Source organism: Pleurodeles waltl, chromosome 6 (genome assembly GCF_031143425.1).
Source record: "Pleurodeles waltl isolate 20211129_DDA chromosome 6, aPleWal1.hap1.20221129, whole genome shotgun sequence".
NCBI classification, from domain to species: Eukaryota; Metazoa; Chordata; class Amphibia; order Caudata; family Salamandridae; genus Pleurodeles; species Pleurodeles waltl.
In genome coordinates, this window is record NC_090445.1 from 1006218117 (window position 1) to 1006236391 (window position 18275).

At 44.0% G+C, this 18275-nt stretch overlaps 1 protein-coding gene across 2 annotated transcripts in view; it reads right to left on the reverse strand.

Annotated features, from left to right (window-relative positions):
* Positions 1–18275, reverse strand: part of MMEL1 (membrane metalloendopeptidase like 1) — an 892805-nt gene that overhangs the window by 43642 nt on the left and 830888 nt on the right. For both annotated transcript variants that reach the window (XM_069239922.1, XM_069239921.1), the window contains exons 15-16: positions 16541–16624; positions 7180–7283 (exon numbers count right to left, since the gene is read on the reverse strand). In XM_069239922.1, coding sequence (XP_069096023.1) covers positions 7180–7283; positions 16541–16624 — 188 coding nt within the window. The remainder of the gene's footprint in view (positions 1–7179; positions 7284–16540; positions 16625–18275) is intronic.

The following is an 18275-nucleotide window of genomic DNA, read 5'->3' on the forward strand; positions in this document are numbered from 1 at the left end:
GCACTAACAGTGTGCCGCCTTTTGTGGCACACTGTCAGTCTACCTCCTTTTTGTGGCACACTGTCAGTTTACCTTTGTGCCCACATCTAAAATACGGCACAGGCACAGAGGCAAAGAGATTCCCTCGTTTGCATGGGGCCATGCCCCCATGTACATGAGGTAATGCCCTCTGATGATAGCACTGCCATGCTATGTGCACCACTGCTATCTGTATTTCAGAAGGGCCACATAAGCACTTCTTTAATACCAAAGTGCCCCGGAGCGCGCAAAGCAGGCGCAAACAGCTGTTATGCCCCCGGGGCACTTTGTGTAATATGGTTCGATGTACTACTGAAAGGTAGAAGAATTCCAAAATATAGTAAATCTTCAGCAATTCATAGGAATACTTCTGCGGGTGTAAATTCACAACTTTTTTGCGAATTGAGTAGTTAACATGCAATCTTGTTTGCCATACTAGTCCATTTTCCTTAGTTTTCACACAGTTATGACTAGCGGTTTTATCTGAGAATACTTGAGTTAGTACTGTCAAACTACAAACTACAAAAATATCAACTTCTGAATATATATACAGGTAAGTGTAGCTTTACTATTCTTATCTCTATATCTACTTACATTTATGATATATAAAACTGCCAAGATACATAAAAGGGATGTTAAACATAGTAAACCTATACTTGCGATAACTACTTACTTTAATGATATAGTGACAGTTCTTAATTTGAGCCGCTGGTTTCCGGTGAGGGGCACCGGCACTTATTTTTGAGGGCCGGTGCTTATTTTTCTGCCTCAAGCATTTACTGCGAGCAAAAGACACATATGGAAAACATGGAAGGACAGAAAAACGGAAAAGTTACAGAATGGGAGAAAGTTGACAGCTGCAAGACTGAGCGGAAGGGGCAGGGAGTGGCTGTAAATGGATTAAAGACGCCTGAGATAGCTCTAACATTACTCTGCCACAGTAGTATGTGCACGCACATTTAATTGCAGCAGCCGCGTGTTTCAGTGGAAAATTTTGGGCACTGACACATTTTTATTTACAGATTAAGCACTGTATAATGACAGTCAAAACTGTACAATCAGTATTGTTACAGCTCAATGTTAAAACCTCAAACTATTTCTACAACATCTTGATAGCTAATAACTGGTGCAAAGTGTGTGGTCAAACTGTGGGTGAGTTTAATTTGCACTTAGCTCTAAATAAGTACAGATGCTAAAATGGGCGTAGATATAATTTCCAAATGCCACTACCATAAAATAAATACTTGATGGAAGTCAATATCTATCTATCTATCTATCTATCTATCTATCTATCTATCTATCTATCTATCTATCTATCTATCTATCTATCTATCTATCTATCTATCATCTATCTATCTATCTCCATTCACACATAAAATTAGGCTTAGGACCTCCATGCTACTACCTACGCTGCGTCCACCTGTAGATGATATCGGCATGAAGGAGAAGATGGATTAGAAACAGTCTAGCTACTGAAGCAGGCAAAGTACCATGCTCCACCAAAAAAGGCATTTTACTGACCTCAATTGCACTATTCTAATTAATCCTAACCTAAAACAGTAAAGAAACTAGCCTGCAATCCAATCTGAAGCACTTCTGTAATGATCCGTTTTTGACTACTGAAACAGCAGATGTGGAGTGAGTCATGCAACATTTTAAAAGCCTTTACTGGAGTTAAAAACACTAGTAGGTGTAAATTACCCTTGCAGCAAGGGTACAGCTGTGCTAGTTGTTAAAACTACCCGCATTATTCAACGTTTCATTTGTATCCACTCAAACGTTACGTACCCCATTTTTTACTTCGCAATTGTTTGGCCAGTTTGTTGATGTTACCTTAAGTGTCTGTGATTTGTCTCTCAAACATGTGATGAAAGCGATGTAGAGTACCAGGGGCCATGTAATGACTGCAAGAACACAATATTGTAATTGTAACTGTATTTGCATTTTCAAAGCGCTTACTATCCCTAACGAGGAGCTGAAATACTTTACATCAGACAACTCTCAGTTCAGGATGTGGAAGAGTAAAGTAATATATGGATGCATATTGAGGGAAATATTGAAAGCTGTCCGATGTCCTAAGATCGTAGCAATGTGGGACAATATGAAGAACAATGCAACTGAAAAGGAAATTGCTGAAGCAGACTGCTGATGTTACTCCTCAAGTTTGGTTGAAAGAACTCATCATACAGTTGAGTTGGGGTCCCACATCCAGCAGGAAGAGAAGCAGTTGCTGTTCCACCATGAGATCACGCTGCCCCTTCTTATGTCAGCGCTGCTTTTTCTTGCCCACCAGAAGTTTGCATTTCACCTTGTTGATTTTTTCTTGAATCATTACAGCAGCTATCACTTCCAGCTTCACCCTTTCCTTTAGCATTTGTTTCCTCCTTTACATATATTTCCCATCGTGCATCTGGTGAATTAAGCAGAGTTTATTAAAAGATGGGGTCCTCATTTAGCACCATACCTTTCTTAGGAATGGGCTGCACTGTGCTGATGACATACGAACTGTTCGAATTTGTTGTGCAGACCTTTCTGCACGTCTTAATTCGCTAATTAATTTTTGGCATGGTGAGCACATTAGAATAACTTAAGGAACAAATCTCAATAACTATAGAAGGAAGAGTGACTAAGGCCATGAGACTGGGTCACTGACACCTTTCAACATTATCTAAGAGCAGTGTTGCCACTGGGGTACTAATGTATTGGAATTCTAATTTAGCTGAATTGGATGCTGAGATGAGCAATGGCACCGCTCACTGAAGCCGTGATGCGCACAGAAAAATGTTGCGCTTCGTATGCTTGGAAACCTGCATCTATCACAGTTACCAAATGTTTGTCTGGAAACCTTTGTGAATCCCAAATAGTCGTAAATATGCACGACTGTTTGGGATTCACAAAGGTTTCCAGACAAACATCTGGAAACTGTGACAGATGCAAGTTCTCAAGCGTACTGCTGCAAAACATTTGTGACTTTCTTGTTTTTCATGAAATAATGAGTGTGCATATGCTTGCATCAGAAAATATTTTCTACGTAGAAAACATTCCTCCTAGAGGTGAAATCCTCTCCAGCTATTACCGATATTCTGGTACCAGATCCATCTTGGAAAGGAATTGAATCTGCCCTTGAGGAGATTAAAAGTGTAACCTTCTCCAAGGTGAAAAACTTTCCGAAAATGCTTTGTAAATAGTTTCTGAGAGTTCACAAACTTCCAGGACTTTCCTGCTCTCGAACTCTCAGTCTCCACCCACAGAAGGACATTTATTTACACAGGACCTCTAGGTTAATAAATCCCTTTCCAACTATAAAACCTGCTTTCCTTAATTGGAAAAGTGATTCCGTGCTCTTAGAAAATGCTATTTGTACGTGCAGGCTGAAGTTATAAATGTAAACAACTTTGTGAATAGGCTCTTGAATTTCTGCAGGGAAGGGGCCCAGCTAGCATCTCTCACTGACCTAGTGGGCTCTCTCCCTGTCCTTCAAAATTATTTTTGGCAGCGTCTATGGTTGTTTCCCAGGACACAAGCACACAAAGGAGAGAGGAGGGTAAGTCGACATTCAAGAGAGCTGGTATAGATATTGACATGAGAATGGGGGCGGGCAGGGCGCTTAGTCAGGATGTGTATGAAGAAACTGTGACAATACACGTTTCCCTTAGCTTCATCTTTAAATTTCAGAAGGGATGAAAACAAAAATAAATACATTGATTGCTATTTGATGTATTTTATTTAATTATTGTGCTTTTACAATTTGAAACAGTAATATACATTTTCACTGTTATTTCCATGGATTTGTTGGGGGTTTTCACAGATTTGACCTCTATTTATCCCAGTAATTGGAAAAAATGTGTGCAGTTCATAATAGATGTAGCAAATGATCTGGACTGCCTCTTTTCTAACCATAATATGTGAGCTTTTGGTCTTCTAAATGCTAAGGAGTGGTTGAAAGGAATGTAAATGATCAACTACCACCTAAACAGACTGCAGACCTGGATGATACACACGTGACAGCCACCCAGAAAGCAAGTGACACACGTAAGGGGATGTAAAGAACTACTCAGTACCTGCTGTATTTTTGTTATAATTGCTTATAGGAATGGTACGTAGAGCAGTGTTTGTTTATCTACAGTAGAGGGCGGAACTTTCAAACCTATCTATGGTAGCTGAAGTAGTCACTGAAGTAGTGAATAGCTGCCAGCATTTGAAGGCACTTAAGAAGTCTCACCGAAAACACTGTCAACTTTACAGAAGGGACACTTCATAACGGACACCATAATGGAGTTCCCTGCATATTTTGCAGGGGCTCGGCTGCAACTTTCAATTAATTCACCACATAGATGCTTTGAGCCCATGGTGGCAAACAGCAGTGTTTGACTGGCCTTCAGTTGGTCTGGTGTTGTTATATGGGCCAGCTTGAAAGGGCCAATGAATGGGCTGGTTTATTTCTGGTTCTGTCACATCCCACAGGAACTGACCACACACTAGCTCTTTCAAGCTGGCCCATCCAGCAGAGACAGAATGCCAATCTGCCAGAAAGGGCAGGCCATTACTCATAAATAGCTTATTGAAGATGAACGCTGTGTTGTGAGATATTGTAGACTTAATTAAGGATGGAGTCATAATGAGTCATACAGACCCCTTCAATGGTAAGCAACCTAATAACATAATTCATAAAAACAAGATACAATTCCCAGTCCAACACTCGATGAGGCAAAAGTGTAAGGCATGAGATTATATATGCTGCAGAATAACATATTTGCAGTTTTGCTACGGTCAGCTCCACCATTCTGCATGAGACAACCTTGTACACAGTACTCCACAGTCAATCCTTGCTCAAGATTGGTTGGCTTTCATATCACGTTTGGTTGCCTTGCTGCCATTGTTTGCTTTCCTCCCTTTCTGTATGTGACCCAACCACATGAGCTTAATGTTTTCATCTTTGGTAGATTCACCATTTATCTTGCTTTGAGTGCAGCAATGGAAACAGCCACGTTTAAACACAAGTTTACTGCTTTTCAATGTCACCCAGTGAGAACACAAAGAACTTCAGTAGAAATGTAGAAGATACAACATTGATCTTGACAGACCTTGAAAGCTACTTTAAATTAGCATTGACTATGTTAATCAGTCTCACTTGTATGTAATAATAGACAAGGCTGACTGGCTTTGCCATTGCTTGTTTTCACCTGCACCTGCTACCACTTTCACAAAGCAGAGGAGATCTGATCCTGTTGTTTGCAGGCTACAAATGTGGCCTTTGCTTGCTGAAAAGAATCTGAGTTAATAATGACTGCATGAACAAAGAGATTAGGTTTCTGAGTATCAGTGTGAATGATTTGATGGGTGACAAAGCTTATTGCATTCATAGGGGAAATGCATAATTCATAAGTCAAAAACTAATTCCGAGGTACCACACCACTGTCTTGGTGCCCTGATTTCCAAGGTAATTAATTGAAAAAATATTTATCCTTAAAGTCTATGAACATCTGATGTCATCAGTTCCATTCGATCACTTATTAGTGAATTTGTAGCTGTCATGCAGAGGTGTCACGACCACGGCGTGCCCACACCATGTAGGCCCACACCATGTAGGCAGTACATTGGGCTTTGCTGCCTGCTCCAAATATGTGTACCTCCTGTCTTGCATCACAAAGTATGAATGCGGTACAGTCCGTCGATGGAAAACTCATCTAAGAATCCAACTCAGCTTTTAATTTTGATCATAATTCTTCCAGATTGGAGCGATTTCCAGAATAGGTCATTTGAAACAAAGCTGATCGCACCTGTATAATTATGTTAACACTGACACAAGTGCAGGTAGATCATACAACCAAATTTACTGTAATAATCCTAAGGGTAAGGTGGCAGTTTAGGAGGTTTGGTTAGACTATATTTTTCTCAGATTAGACTGACGCTTAAGCAAGCATACTATTGGCTCCGTGGCTGGTCTTTACCTGCCTAGATGTTATGGGTCATCCAATTGGCTTCTGCCCAGAGATCTGCAGCGCATGCACAGTGGAATTAGCCTAATCTTAAGTGCATTGAGGGCCCATGTGTGATGAGACTAGAATAATGAGACTAGAGTTCCTTTGCAAAATTAATACTGCAGTTTTACCCTTCAGCATACTTAGGGCAGTGAGGATTTACAACAAACTTTGGAGTGGGAGGTTCCTTTTGGAAAAGACTTAGGAAAACCGGCATCAGGGAAGAAATGATGTTAAGCAAGATGACACAGAGAGACCTGGGGGGTGTCATTAAGGTAATAATAATGAACCTGTTTATACCAACCACAACCTTGGAGGCTCATATGACTGTAAGTAATAGGTGTTATAGTCATCAAAGTGAATGCTCATTAAATCTATCAAAGTAAAAATGATAGACTGATTCAGCCCCATCAGCTTTCAAACCAGCAACCCGCTCTAGAAGGCCCATGAGCATACCGATACCTCTGATGTTCTCATATAGAATATACAATGAAAAGTGGTGAAGGCAGGTCTGGATTTACATCATAAATATTCCTTTGATGTGATTTGTGCTGACCTTTTACTGGTTTGTGTAGAAGTTTGTTTGAAGGGACTTTAGAACTTTACAAAGGTTGGAAAGCAGTAATTGGTGTTGACCAAAGCCTCCCAATAGGTAAGTGAGAAGTATCTGCGATGTCCAGGCAACAACTTCAAGGGGGTGGGAGCACATAGGAGGAGGACTTGTTTCAGAGGTTTTTGTTTTTAAAGGACTTGCAAATAAAAGTGGAAGACAGCAGATCCAAGATCGGTATAGTCATGTTAGCTTATACATCATTAATAAGTAATGCAGGCTTGCTTTAAACTTTATAAACAAATGTTACAGCAGAAGTGCGGGAACTTGAAAAAGAATATTACTTGGAGAATAATGACAGCCCTTCCTCCCTTCTTACAAGCCTTCCTCCTAACTTGGTGGTCTGTCGAAGCAAGCCAGTTGGCAATACCAAGAACAGAGTGGACAACTACTGAACGATGAAGGGGAATGTTTGGTGGAATAGTGTTGACATTATCCCCGATTTGAAACATGAGGTTCAGCTCTGTCTAAACACGTGCATTCATTTTGGCTTCTCCTCAGCCTAATTGCTACAGTTCCATAACTACTTTCGTAGTCCAGCATGCAAAAATATGTATTTAAAATACATACGCTTCTTGATCAACTTTCTCTCTGAGTTTCTTCAAGCTTTTCTGAGCTCCAGCCTGCAGGTTTTCTAGAATGTTTTCAAAGTACTTGTGTTCGCTGAAGTTTAACTAAAAAATAAAACAAATATCTTAGCCACTACAGATTCTTTAAAAAAATCATCTTCATTTTCATACGTATATTTTTCAAATTTCCATAAGGAGTACTTGCATCAAAATTCAGTCAGTATATAAAGGAACACTGTAAAAAACATAACAGTTTCAAATTTGTTAAGAAGAGCAGTTGTTCAAAGGAGGAGCATAAATCTACAGAAGCTTGAGGGACCTGCAACGGTCTTTAGTCTACTTCAGTCTGCTCCACTACAGTACCACCACTAGCCACTTCAGTCGCCTGCCGTCCTCGCCTAATGCAGTCTATTATACTAACATGTCTTCTGTACCTAGTACTATATCTATACTCTACTACATCTAAGGCAGGCCCTCTACACCTCTTGCACTTTCCTATTCCCACTCTATCCTTGGTAGTCTCCTACAGCTCAACCAATCTCACACACTGTCAATCTTTTCCTATTCAAAGTGTGTTCTAGCAATATCAACTGTGAGACTGCAGGTGCCTCTTAACGTACGAGTTCCTTGACATTCACAAATTCCTTTCTGATTCTTTATCACACTGAAAATGCTTAGGGTTTTTCTAGAACACAGGGCTTGAAAATCTCTCCTTCCATGAAGGGAAGGAAGAAGCAACATTTGCAAAATTTGTGGGAGTGTGGTGGTGTAGGGTGAAAGGATTTCTCCACAGAGGTAAAAACAAATGTGATTTTCCACAGTGGGTTGTCTTTCTCCATTGCACAGTTGTACTCTGCATACAACTCTGTATTGCTGACATAACCACTGTCACAAAATGTTCCCAGTATTATGGTTGGAAAAACGACAACTCGGGCAGCATTCCGGGCATACTTCTGGGAATGTCGATGAATTCTCAAGACTCTTAAAACTGCACACATATGTAGGAGTATGGATACAATTGTAGATCTACGACTATTATTTGTGAATCGGACCCTTACAATTCAGGCTGCAATTGAAAGCTTGCCCATTAAGCCTACTTCAATTTCCTGGAAGTTATGGATAATTTGATATGGTCTAGCTGAAAGTTTTCTATACCTATCGGTCTGGCACAATGCCTACAGTTTCCTTTATTAATTAAAACCTTCCAACAATATTATTCACCTACTACAGTCTGTTACACCACTGCACCTAGTTATGACACTTATATGAAATGTGCGCAGTACAGTTTCTATCAGCGACTGCAAACCCCTTCAGTGATAGCTGCTTCTACACATTCAAATGTTTTCTATTCCTACTAGAGTCTTTTATTACTGCTTAACAGGCTGATTATGACATTGGTGATCCCACCACTGGACCCCCAATGGAGCAGGGAGGGTGCCACTGCAATGCCTTGGCTGCCCCCCGCCTGTCATATTACAATGTTCCCGCCAGACTGACCGGTGGGATCATTGTCTGTGGTGGGATCACTGTATTATGATGCAATACCACTGACCTGGTCAGTGCATTGCTCTGCCTCCCGTGGCTCCATCCTGTAAGGAGAGCCCTTTCCCTGGCTCATCTGAATTCCTGACCCCTGTCAGGAATTCGAGGCCCTCCTCCACCCGCAGGCTTCTGCCTGCGTCTCATCCCTAGTGTCTAGTGGGAGAGCTCTGCTCTCCTACTAGGCTACCTTCTGCCTCTCTCCTCCTTTTGCTTTGCTTTGCTCTCTGCTCTGCTTCACTACTGTCCCTTAGTCCTCCTTTTCCTCGTTTTTCTCTCACTCCGCTCTCTCGCTCTCACTTTCGCTCTCCCCTTCTCTCTCCCCCCGCTGCTGTCCCCACGGCTTTGCCCCCTTTTTCGGACGGTTTTACATCCCCCTCCCACCTCCCAGCTGTCCTCACCTCCCTACCTAATGGCAGCCACTGCGTGGTAGGCTGAGCAATACTACTGACCTGGTCAGTGCATTGCTCTGCCTCCTGTGGCTCCACCCTGAAAGTAGAGCCCTTTCCCTGGCTCATCTGAACTCCTGACCCCTGTCAGGAGTTTGAGGCCCTCCTCCACCCGCAGACTTCTTCCTGCGCCTCATCCCTGGTGTTTAGTGGGAGGGCTCTGCTCTCCTACTAGGTTACCTTCTGCCTCTCTCCTACTTTTGTTTTGCTTTGCTCTCTGCTCTGCTTCACTACTGTCCCTTAGTGCTCCTTTTCCTCATTTCTCTCTCACTCCGCTCTCTCTCACTTTCGATCTCCCCTGCCGCTGTTGTCCCCGCGGCCCGACCCCTTTTTTCTGCTCTGCCCCTTTTTTGCACCATTTTTCGTCCCCCCTCACGCCACCCCGCTGTCCTCTCTTCCCCCCACCTTCCTACTTATTGGTGGCTGCTGCGTGGCCGCTCAGCTGTCGTGCTGCTGGCATGCCAAAGGCAAGCCCGTCTGCGCCCGTCCGTGCCTGGACCGTGCCTAGCACCAGAACCCCTGGATCCTGTCTCCCCCACCGCTGGCACTCACGTCTTCACTACGATGCCACAACCCTCTGTGCCCTAAACACCGGCCGCTCCCCGCCTGCCTACAAGCCTACCCACAGACCACCCGCGGACCCTTCTCCTTCTGGAACTGCACCTTCACCAGCATCCACGCCAAGACCCACCCACCAAGGCAGGACACAACCATCTCAGATGTATCCTCCTCAACACCTCCTCCATCCACAGGCATGCAGTAGAGCTATGGAATCTACTCGACTCAGCCTCACCAGACGTTGCCTTCCTGACCGAGACCTGGATGAACCCCTCCTCAGCGCCTGACATTGCCATAGCCATCCCAGATGGCTAAAAAATCACCCGCGGGGACTGCTCCAAAAAACCAGGAGGAGGCATCGCCATCATCCACAAGAACACCCTCAGGATCACGACCAACACCGAAGACACCCTCAGCACCACCAAACACCTGCACTTCCAAACCCGCACTGACCCAAACACCACCCTCTGAGGGACCCTTGTCTACAGGCCCCCCAGCCCACGACTGCAGTTCAGCGACTCCATTACCGACATCATCAGCACGCACGCTCATGCATCCACTGACTACATACTCCTCGGAGACCTAAACTTCCACCTCGAGAACACCAACGACAACAACACCGCCACCCTACTCCACAACCTCTCCAACCTCAGCCTCAAACAGCTCATCACGACACCAACCCACTCTGCAGGACACACACTCAACCCTATTAAGACCAACTTATCGCGACCCTGTCCCAGAACCCACCCATCTACACCACCGACACTTATGCAGCTGCCCACACCTTCAGGCAATGGGTCGACACCTGTGCCAATACTCTCGCCCGAATTAAGAATCCCTCCAACAGATACACCGACAGAAAGGCCTTCTGGTTTACCGCCGACCTCCACGAATCTAAGCAAAGCTGCTGAAGACTCGAAAGAAAGTGACTCCAAGATCAGACTCTAGACAACCTCACAGCCTTCAAAAACGCTACCCGCAGACATCACCAACTCATCCGAGCCGCCAAGAGAACAGCCTTCAAAGACCGAATCAACAACAATGCACACAGCGACAAGGAGCTCTTCAACGTCGTGAAGGAACTCTCCAAACCCAGCTCCAACGCCAATGACATCCCAAGATCTCTGCGACTCCCTAGCCTCCTACTTCCACCGCAAGATTGCAGACATCCACAACAGCTTCAGCACCCGACCCCCACGGCAACCACCAACACCACACTTCACGTCCGACCAACCTCCTGCTCTTCTGGACCCCCGTCAACAACAACTACACCATCAAAATCATGAACACCATCCACTGTGGCTCTCCATCTGAGCCCTGCCCTCACCACATCCTCAACAAAGCAAGCTCTGTCATCGCACCCCAACTATGGATGATCATCAACAGCTCCTTCAAGTCCGCCACCTTCCCGGCGAGCTGGAAACATGTTGAGATCAATGCCCTCCTCAAAAAACCCAAGACTGACCCAAAGGATCTCAAGAACTTCCGGCCGATCTCCCTGCTCCTTTTGTCGCAAAAGCAATTGAGAAGTCTGTCAACAGACAACTAACCCGCTTCCTTGATGAGAACCACACCGTAGACCCTTCCCAATCCGGATTCTGCCGGAACCACAGCACCGAAACCGCTCTTTGGGCAGATCAGCGGGAACAGTGCAACGGTAATGGCCTCGACTCTCTTAAGTGAACTAAGGCTAATACCATAGCACACCATGTCCTGGAAATGGGCAGTGCAGGGGCCCCTCTGTGGCCCCCGGCACTGGCTATCCACCAGTCTCTCAATGGCGGATCCCCGAATTGGAAATGCTAGTAGAAAGCTAAGTTGTAATGAGCACGGCACTGGTGAGTTCAACGCTGCCATGGCTAACCACAATTCAGAACACAGTTTGGAGAAACAACATTTTAAAAAATAATGTACTGATACACATTTGGATCAGATTTACACATCTAGATTTTTCTCCAGGTAGGTAATGTACTTGTATAATTTTTGAAAATCAGAGTGCTCAAAAATATCTATGATGTTGAAAATTTCTTTGGGTACCTGAATGGTCCTCTGGGAGAAAAACCCTTGATGTAGGATTCCAACCCTAGAGATAGCAGGGAAAATCCTGAGGCAGGGTCCATGTTCTTTGAGTTTACATGCCTGGTTACGGCTACAATAATCCAGAGGCCCTGATTTATAATCAATGCCACTTTGAACCTCCAGAAGTTTAATTACACAGCACCAAATGAATCACACAGCAATTAAGCCCACCTTCCTTACTTTTGATGAGTGTGGACAATTGTGTAGGTAGAAGAAAGATGGTTTGATGTACATACATTCTACTTTTGGATATTCCATTCATGCCACTCTTCATACAGCTCCCCTCTCATGGCCCATTTTGCCCACGTGGTGTGAACAATCACCCAGACATACACATTTTCCTACTTATTCCCACTCTAGAACGTATTACATATTGAAAATATGGATTCCCTTGACTCAACAGAAACAGTTCAGCTTTAAATTAACTCCTCTCTTGGGCACCCATAGTGCATACATCAGTCACTCACTAGAACCTGTGTGCCAAAATCTGACCTAAATACAAAGCTGGCACTTCAATAAGATATTATAATGCACTTAATGGTCCTGGGTGTTTAACATATCATATTTTAAAAATTTGAGGATTCAAATGCCGCACTTCCTCCAGAGACTAATCATAAATCACAACGAGTGAGGTGATCTATTGACAGAATGGGCAATTCCTATTCCTAACTCCTTGTCCCATACTGGGGACAAGGAGTTATAACTTTTCTATTTAACTTGCTGCAAGAGACAAAAACAGAAGTCGGTTTTGACATTTATGGAGGTTTAACAGAGCTTGACTGAGATCAAAGAGTTCTCATTATGCTTATCTTTAGCTCTTGATAATAACATGGCCATTTTCCATATAAAACATGTTTGTGGAAGACGACATGTACGTAAGGACTCCTTACAGGTATGGGAACTTAGTTAACCACATGCTCCTTCTTCTCAATATCCTCTGCAACTGAGCACCCATCTTTACCTCTGCTAAGAATAAGTTCAGCACTACACAAGCAAAGCATAAAATATTACTCAGCCTAAACCACAACACTGCTGTCAGGCTAGATCTCTGGGTCAACTAGAAAACTTTGTAACAAGTGTAACAGGTATTGTTTGTCTAGAAGATCTCTCAAGAACTGATACCGCAGTGAATGGCAAGAATCTCCTTTTTGACTCTCAGAGGACAGTTAAGCTATCAGTGAATGCTTACTTTCGATAACCAGTGTGTGGCCCAGCGCTCAGCTACAGATACCACCGGAATGTAACACAGAATATACAATGCCTGGGCAATGTTTTAACTTTGGAGAATAAAGTATAATACTTTCATAAACATTGAAGTTTTACTAGAGTAGTAAAAATGCCTTGCTAACAGTAAGTTTTATTCACCGCAAATAATTTGGACAATCTGATGTTCCCCAATATCCACTGTTGAGACTTCAGGGAATGTGCAACGTTTCTGTGACCTTTTTTTTTTACAGAGTCTGACTGTGTAGATTGGTGATTGTTCGAAACTGGGTTTCTGGTTGGCAGAGATATGCATACTGTCCAAGCAGGAACAACAGTCATACTCAGGGAAAGCCATATACACACAAATGCTAACGGGTGCTCACAAGACCAAAACAACTAAATTCCAATACTTAGAAGCTGAGGTACAACTTTTTAAAGCTTAAGCTTAAAAATAGTCTTTAAACACATAAAGTGCTAACTGGGGATATCTGGTTGCACCAAACCGGGGTAAATCCAAAAGTTCAGGTTGACTGCACTACAGTCGTCGGATACAGTCCCAGGTAAGTCACGCTGAAGTTTTACCGTCTCAGAATTGATCCAAGAGTCCGCTGGCAGGGGAGAAGTCCACTGGGAGCAAGGAGATCATCGCTGGCAGTGGTCTGTGGGTGCAAAGAGTCAGCCAGGCATCTTGGAGACCCTTCACCTGTTGCCCATTAATGGTGGCCCACCGCCTATACTTGGATGTTTTTAATGGCATGTTGGCTTTTGGCACCATTTCACTATCCCCCTGGGAAACTAAGGTCACCTCTGTTTGTTCCCCCAAGCTAGCTGGGACCATCTCCTCCCTGAGGGCTACACTCGCCAACACAGGTGTCTGCCCACTGGTGAGGGGCTGTGCACTCCTGGGACATTTGGAGTTGCCCGGGGATTTCTAGTCGCCTTAGACAGTGGGCAAATGCAAAAGTTCAGGCTGAATGCGATGGAGAGCAGGTCAGATACAGTCTCAGGTATACCCGCTGAGTTTTACCTTATCAGAATTTAACCAAGAGTCCCGCTTGCAGGGGAGATGTTCGCTGGGAGCATGGAGAGCATCACCGGTAGTGGTCCGTGGGCACAAAGAGTTGGCTAGGCATCAAGAACAGGTGGGCTGGAGCATTGCAGTCCTGAGCGGCAATACTTGCTGTGTTCAGAGACAGACTTGTGGCGGCTTGCGAGTATTCTTTGTGCGAGTGGTGCAGTTCCGGTGCAAGTGGGCCCATTTGTGGTAATATAGAGACCAAAAAATGGATTTCAGGAGCCACAAAATCACTTTTAAGGGCCTAAGTGTGGAAAGGCACCTCTTTGGGGTCAGGAATAGGTTGAAGACAGGTCAGTTATGGTGAGGTGTCTGTCAGATTTCATGAGGAATTACACATACACACAGACAAAAACACACACACACTCTCCGTCTCTGTTTTAAGTCCGAAGACATGTCTGTTAATTTGCAAAAATATTATGTGGCAGATTTAAGAGCCCCTTGCGCCACTTTAGCGTCGTCTTAGCATAATTTTTTGATGCTAAGGTAGCACTAAGGTGGCTTTTCCCCCATGCATGCATTGTGCCACTTTGTAACGCTTTGTGCCACATTATGCATGTGCCATGCATAATGTATGAAAGAGGGGTGTTCTCCTGTTGGGGGACTGCAGAAATGGCACAGTGGCCTCTGTGTCATTTTTTGTGGCTACTTTTAACGCCTGCCCAGAACAGGGATTAAAAGGGGGCACACCATTGGTTAGAATGGGCCCCTATGTACTGTTCAGGGTTAGTGCTTCAAAATTTTGAACAGTACATCAATAGCATCAAAAATGTTGACGCTATTGCCCCCTACCCTGCGCCATGGTGCACCGTATTTTAAATATGGTGCACACATGGTGGCGGTAGAGGGGCGCTAAGGGGCGCAAGAAATGTGTCTCTGCACCGGGTGCAGCACCACTTTTCTTAAATCTGCCCCTATGTTTTCTCTCAGTAATACTACCAATCCGCAATCCTCTCCCTTTCCATTGCCTCTTATGCCCCCTCATGCACCCTGCTTGTCACATATTGCATTTTAACATTATATGCCAGCGTGATTTTGGAAAATCTGAAGCCCCTCCAACACACAATTTTACTGACCAAGCTATGCCCGTGTCTTCTTCCTGCTGTATCTAGTTGTGTGCAGAGGAAATGCAGGAGCAAGATGTAAAACATAGAATTACTAATTCCTCAAGGCACCGGATAAGATTTTGCAGCGCCCAAGCCAACAACTTTATGGGACCTGTAACAGGGGGAGGATCTTTATATAACTTAAGAAATAAATATGCTGGATGTTAAGAGAAATCAATGCAGATTCAACATCTGGTGTTATCAATTGGTATTAGCAGCGTTAGCTGCCTGCCTCATCATTAATAAACAAAGCAGGTTTACGCTAAAATCTATAAATACATTTTACTGTATAGTGTGTGCCTTGTAGAAGCAATAAGACTGGTGATTAATATCCTCAATGCCCCTGACCTCCTTAGAGCCCTGAAACCAAACATAAGAGTCCAGAAAACTTGCCATTAGAAAGGTGGCTCATTTTTACCTCCACGTTCCGTAGGTCTGTATGTATGAGTATATATGTATATATACATACATATATACGGGCATTTATATAGAACAGGAATATCTAGAGAGCATCAACGCAGGATATTTGTCAGAGGTGATTTCTATCTAGCTGACCTGTAGTGTCCTCTGATGCGGTGGGTCTTTAGCTCTTTTCTGAATTGCAGGAATGCTACAGGAAAATTATACATTATGGGTGGACATCCCTCACCCGGCTCTTGGTCTGAGGGGACTGAACGAGTTCTTGCTCGAAACATTCTTCACTTCCAACTAACTTTGTTGTGTTGACGCATCCCATCAAATCAAAATGTCATTCTTGTTTGGCTTGTGTCCTCTTCCATTACTGCTTGGACTCATGTAGTGGTCCTGTATAAAGTGTACCACTACCATCTAAACAGCGAAATTAATCTTGAGCGTATGTTTCGCATCGCAGCTGAAGCATGGTTTTCAATACACAAACTCGAAAATTACACTTAATAGACCTGATTAATCACATCTGCGAACAACCGAACAAACGATTGGCACAGCACTGTGTCAAACAAAGTTACTCAGTTAGTGTATCTGGCGGACAATCAACCAACTTCAATTTTCTTTCTAATAACTACAATCTGAGCAACTGTTTTGCGTGATCAAAATGAAGTTTTAAGATAAATAACTTATTTCAAAGGATCTACAACATAAACCAGTCATAGTTGAAATGACCAAGTTGAAAAAATAGGAGCACACAGTGAAGTAAAATTTAACAACATTTTACCACTTACTTCCATACCGCTGCAAGTGCTGTCAATCAAACCACCTCTGAAAAGGAACTCATTTGCTGGGAAAATACTTTAAAACATTTTCCCGAGTGATTAGAAGGAGAGAAAAGTGCACGCAGATGCCACTTGACTCTTGAATGGGATGACTACTCACGTTTGCGGATTCCTGGTCCAGTTTTTCGTTCTGGTCTTCCAAAATGTAATCGGGGTAGCCAATCTGCTCCTTGATTGCCATTGCCTGTGGGGGATTGTCAGCAGTTACGCATATGCATTACTGTGGACACAAACTTCTACCAGTACAGAGTGTAGAATTAAAAACGCGGTTCAGTTGATGTAGGAATAATCATGCTTGTTTTGTTCCAAGGTGAGATCCAGGTCATGACATTGTGGGGCAACTTTGATCGGATCTCGTGTCATATATGACTTTACAGAAGCAATATTGGAGATTTTGAGCAAGTTCTTTGATGTGCCTAAGGACGTAAGAGTTGTATTTTTCATTAGTAAGTGACTGTGGGCCATATTTATACTTTTTGACGCAAAACTGCGCTAACGCAGTTATGCGTCAAAAAAATTAGCGCCGGCTAACGCCATTCTGAAGCGCCATGCGGGCGCCGTATTTATTCAATGACGTTAGCCGGCGTTAGCCGCCGGCGCTGCCTGGTGTGCGTGAAAAAAAACGACGTACACCAGGCAGCGCCGGCGTAGGGGGAAAATGGAGTATGGGCGTCCAAAAATGGTGCAAGTCAGGCTGAGGCAAAAAAATCGCCTCAACCCGATTTGCACCATTTTTTTTCTCACTCCCAACCCCCATTGAAATGACTCCTGTCTTAGCAAAGACAGGAGTCATGCCCCCTTGCCCAATGGCCATGCCCAGGGGACTTCTGTCCCCTGGGCATCGTCATTTGGCATAGTGGCATGTAGGGTGGCACAAATCAGGCCCCCCTATGCCACAAAAAAAAAAAAAAAAAATACTTACCTGAACTTACCTTAATGTCCCTGGGGTGGGTCCCTCCATCCTTGGGTGTCCTCCTGGGGTGGGCAAGGGTGGCAGGGGGTGTCCCTGGGGGCAGGGGAGGGCACCTCTGGGCTCATTCTGAGCCCACAGGTCCCTTAACGCCTGCCCTGACCCGGGCGTTAAAATCCGGCGCTAATGCAGGTTTTTTAGACCCGCCCACTCCCGGGCGTCATTTTTGCCCGGGAGTATAAATACGACGCATATGCATCGGAGTCATTTTTTAAGACGGGAACGCCTACCTTGCATATCATTAACGCAAGGAAGGTGTTCACGCAAAAAAATGACGCTAACTCCATGAACCTTGGCGCTAGACGCGTCTAACGCCAAAGTATAAATATGGAGTTAGTTTTGCGTCGAATTTGCATCGAAAAAAACGACGCAAATTCGGCGCAAACGGAGTATAAATATACCCCTGTGTGTGTGTGCCTGAAGCTTGCAGTAGTAACAGGGCAAGTCCATCTCTCAGGGCGTATAGTCCATTGTGGGATGCCAGATGTCTCTGAACCCCTGTAATCTACACCCCGTAGTATTCATTGGTGCAGAAATCAACAAAATCCACAAATTATACAACATTTTGAAGGGCAAAACTCGTAAATGAAGGCAATTATCACACCTGGGTCTCTGATTTGTTCTTGATGCAATATTTGTCTAAGATTCTGCGCCCCCAAAACCCACCCCAAGGCACTCATAATTAGAGCCCTAGATGGTGTAATTTCGCTAGTTCAGTTTATCTACCTTGGAAGGGCGCAAGACGTAGTTGGCTCTGACATGGCTGATCTTTAGAGTAGGGGTAGATAGTTTATAATTGGCATGGGATATTTCCATATATCAGTCCTTTGAGAAGACATCATGTTGGCCGGAGACACAGCAATAG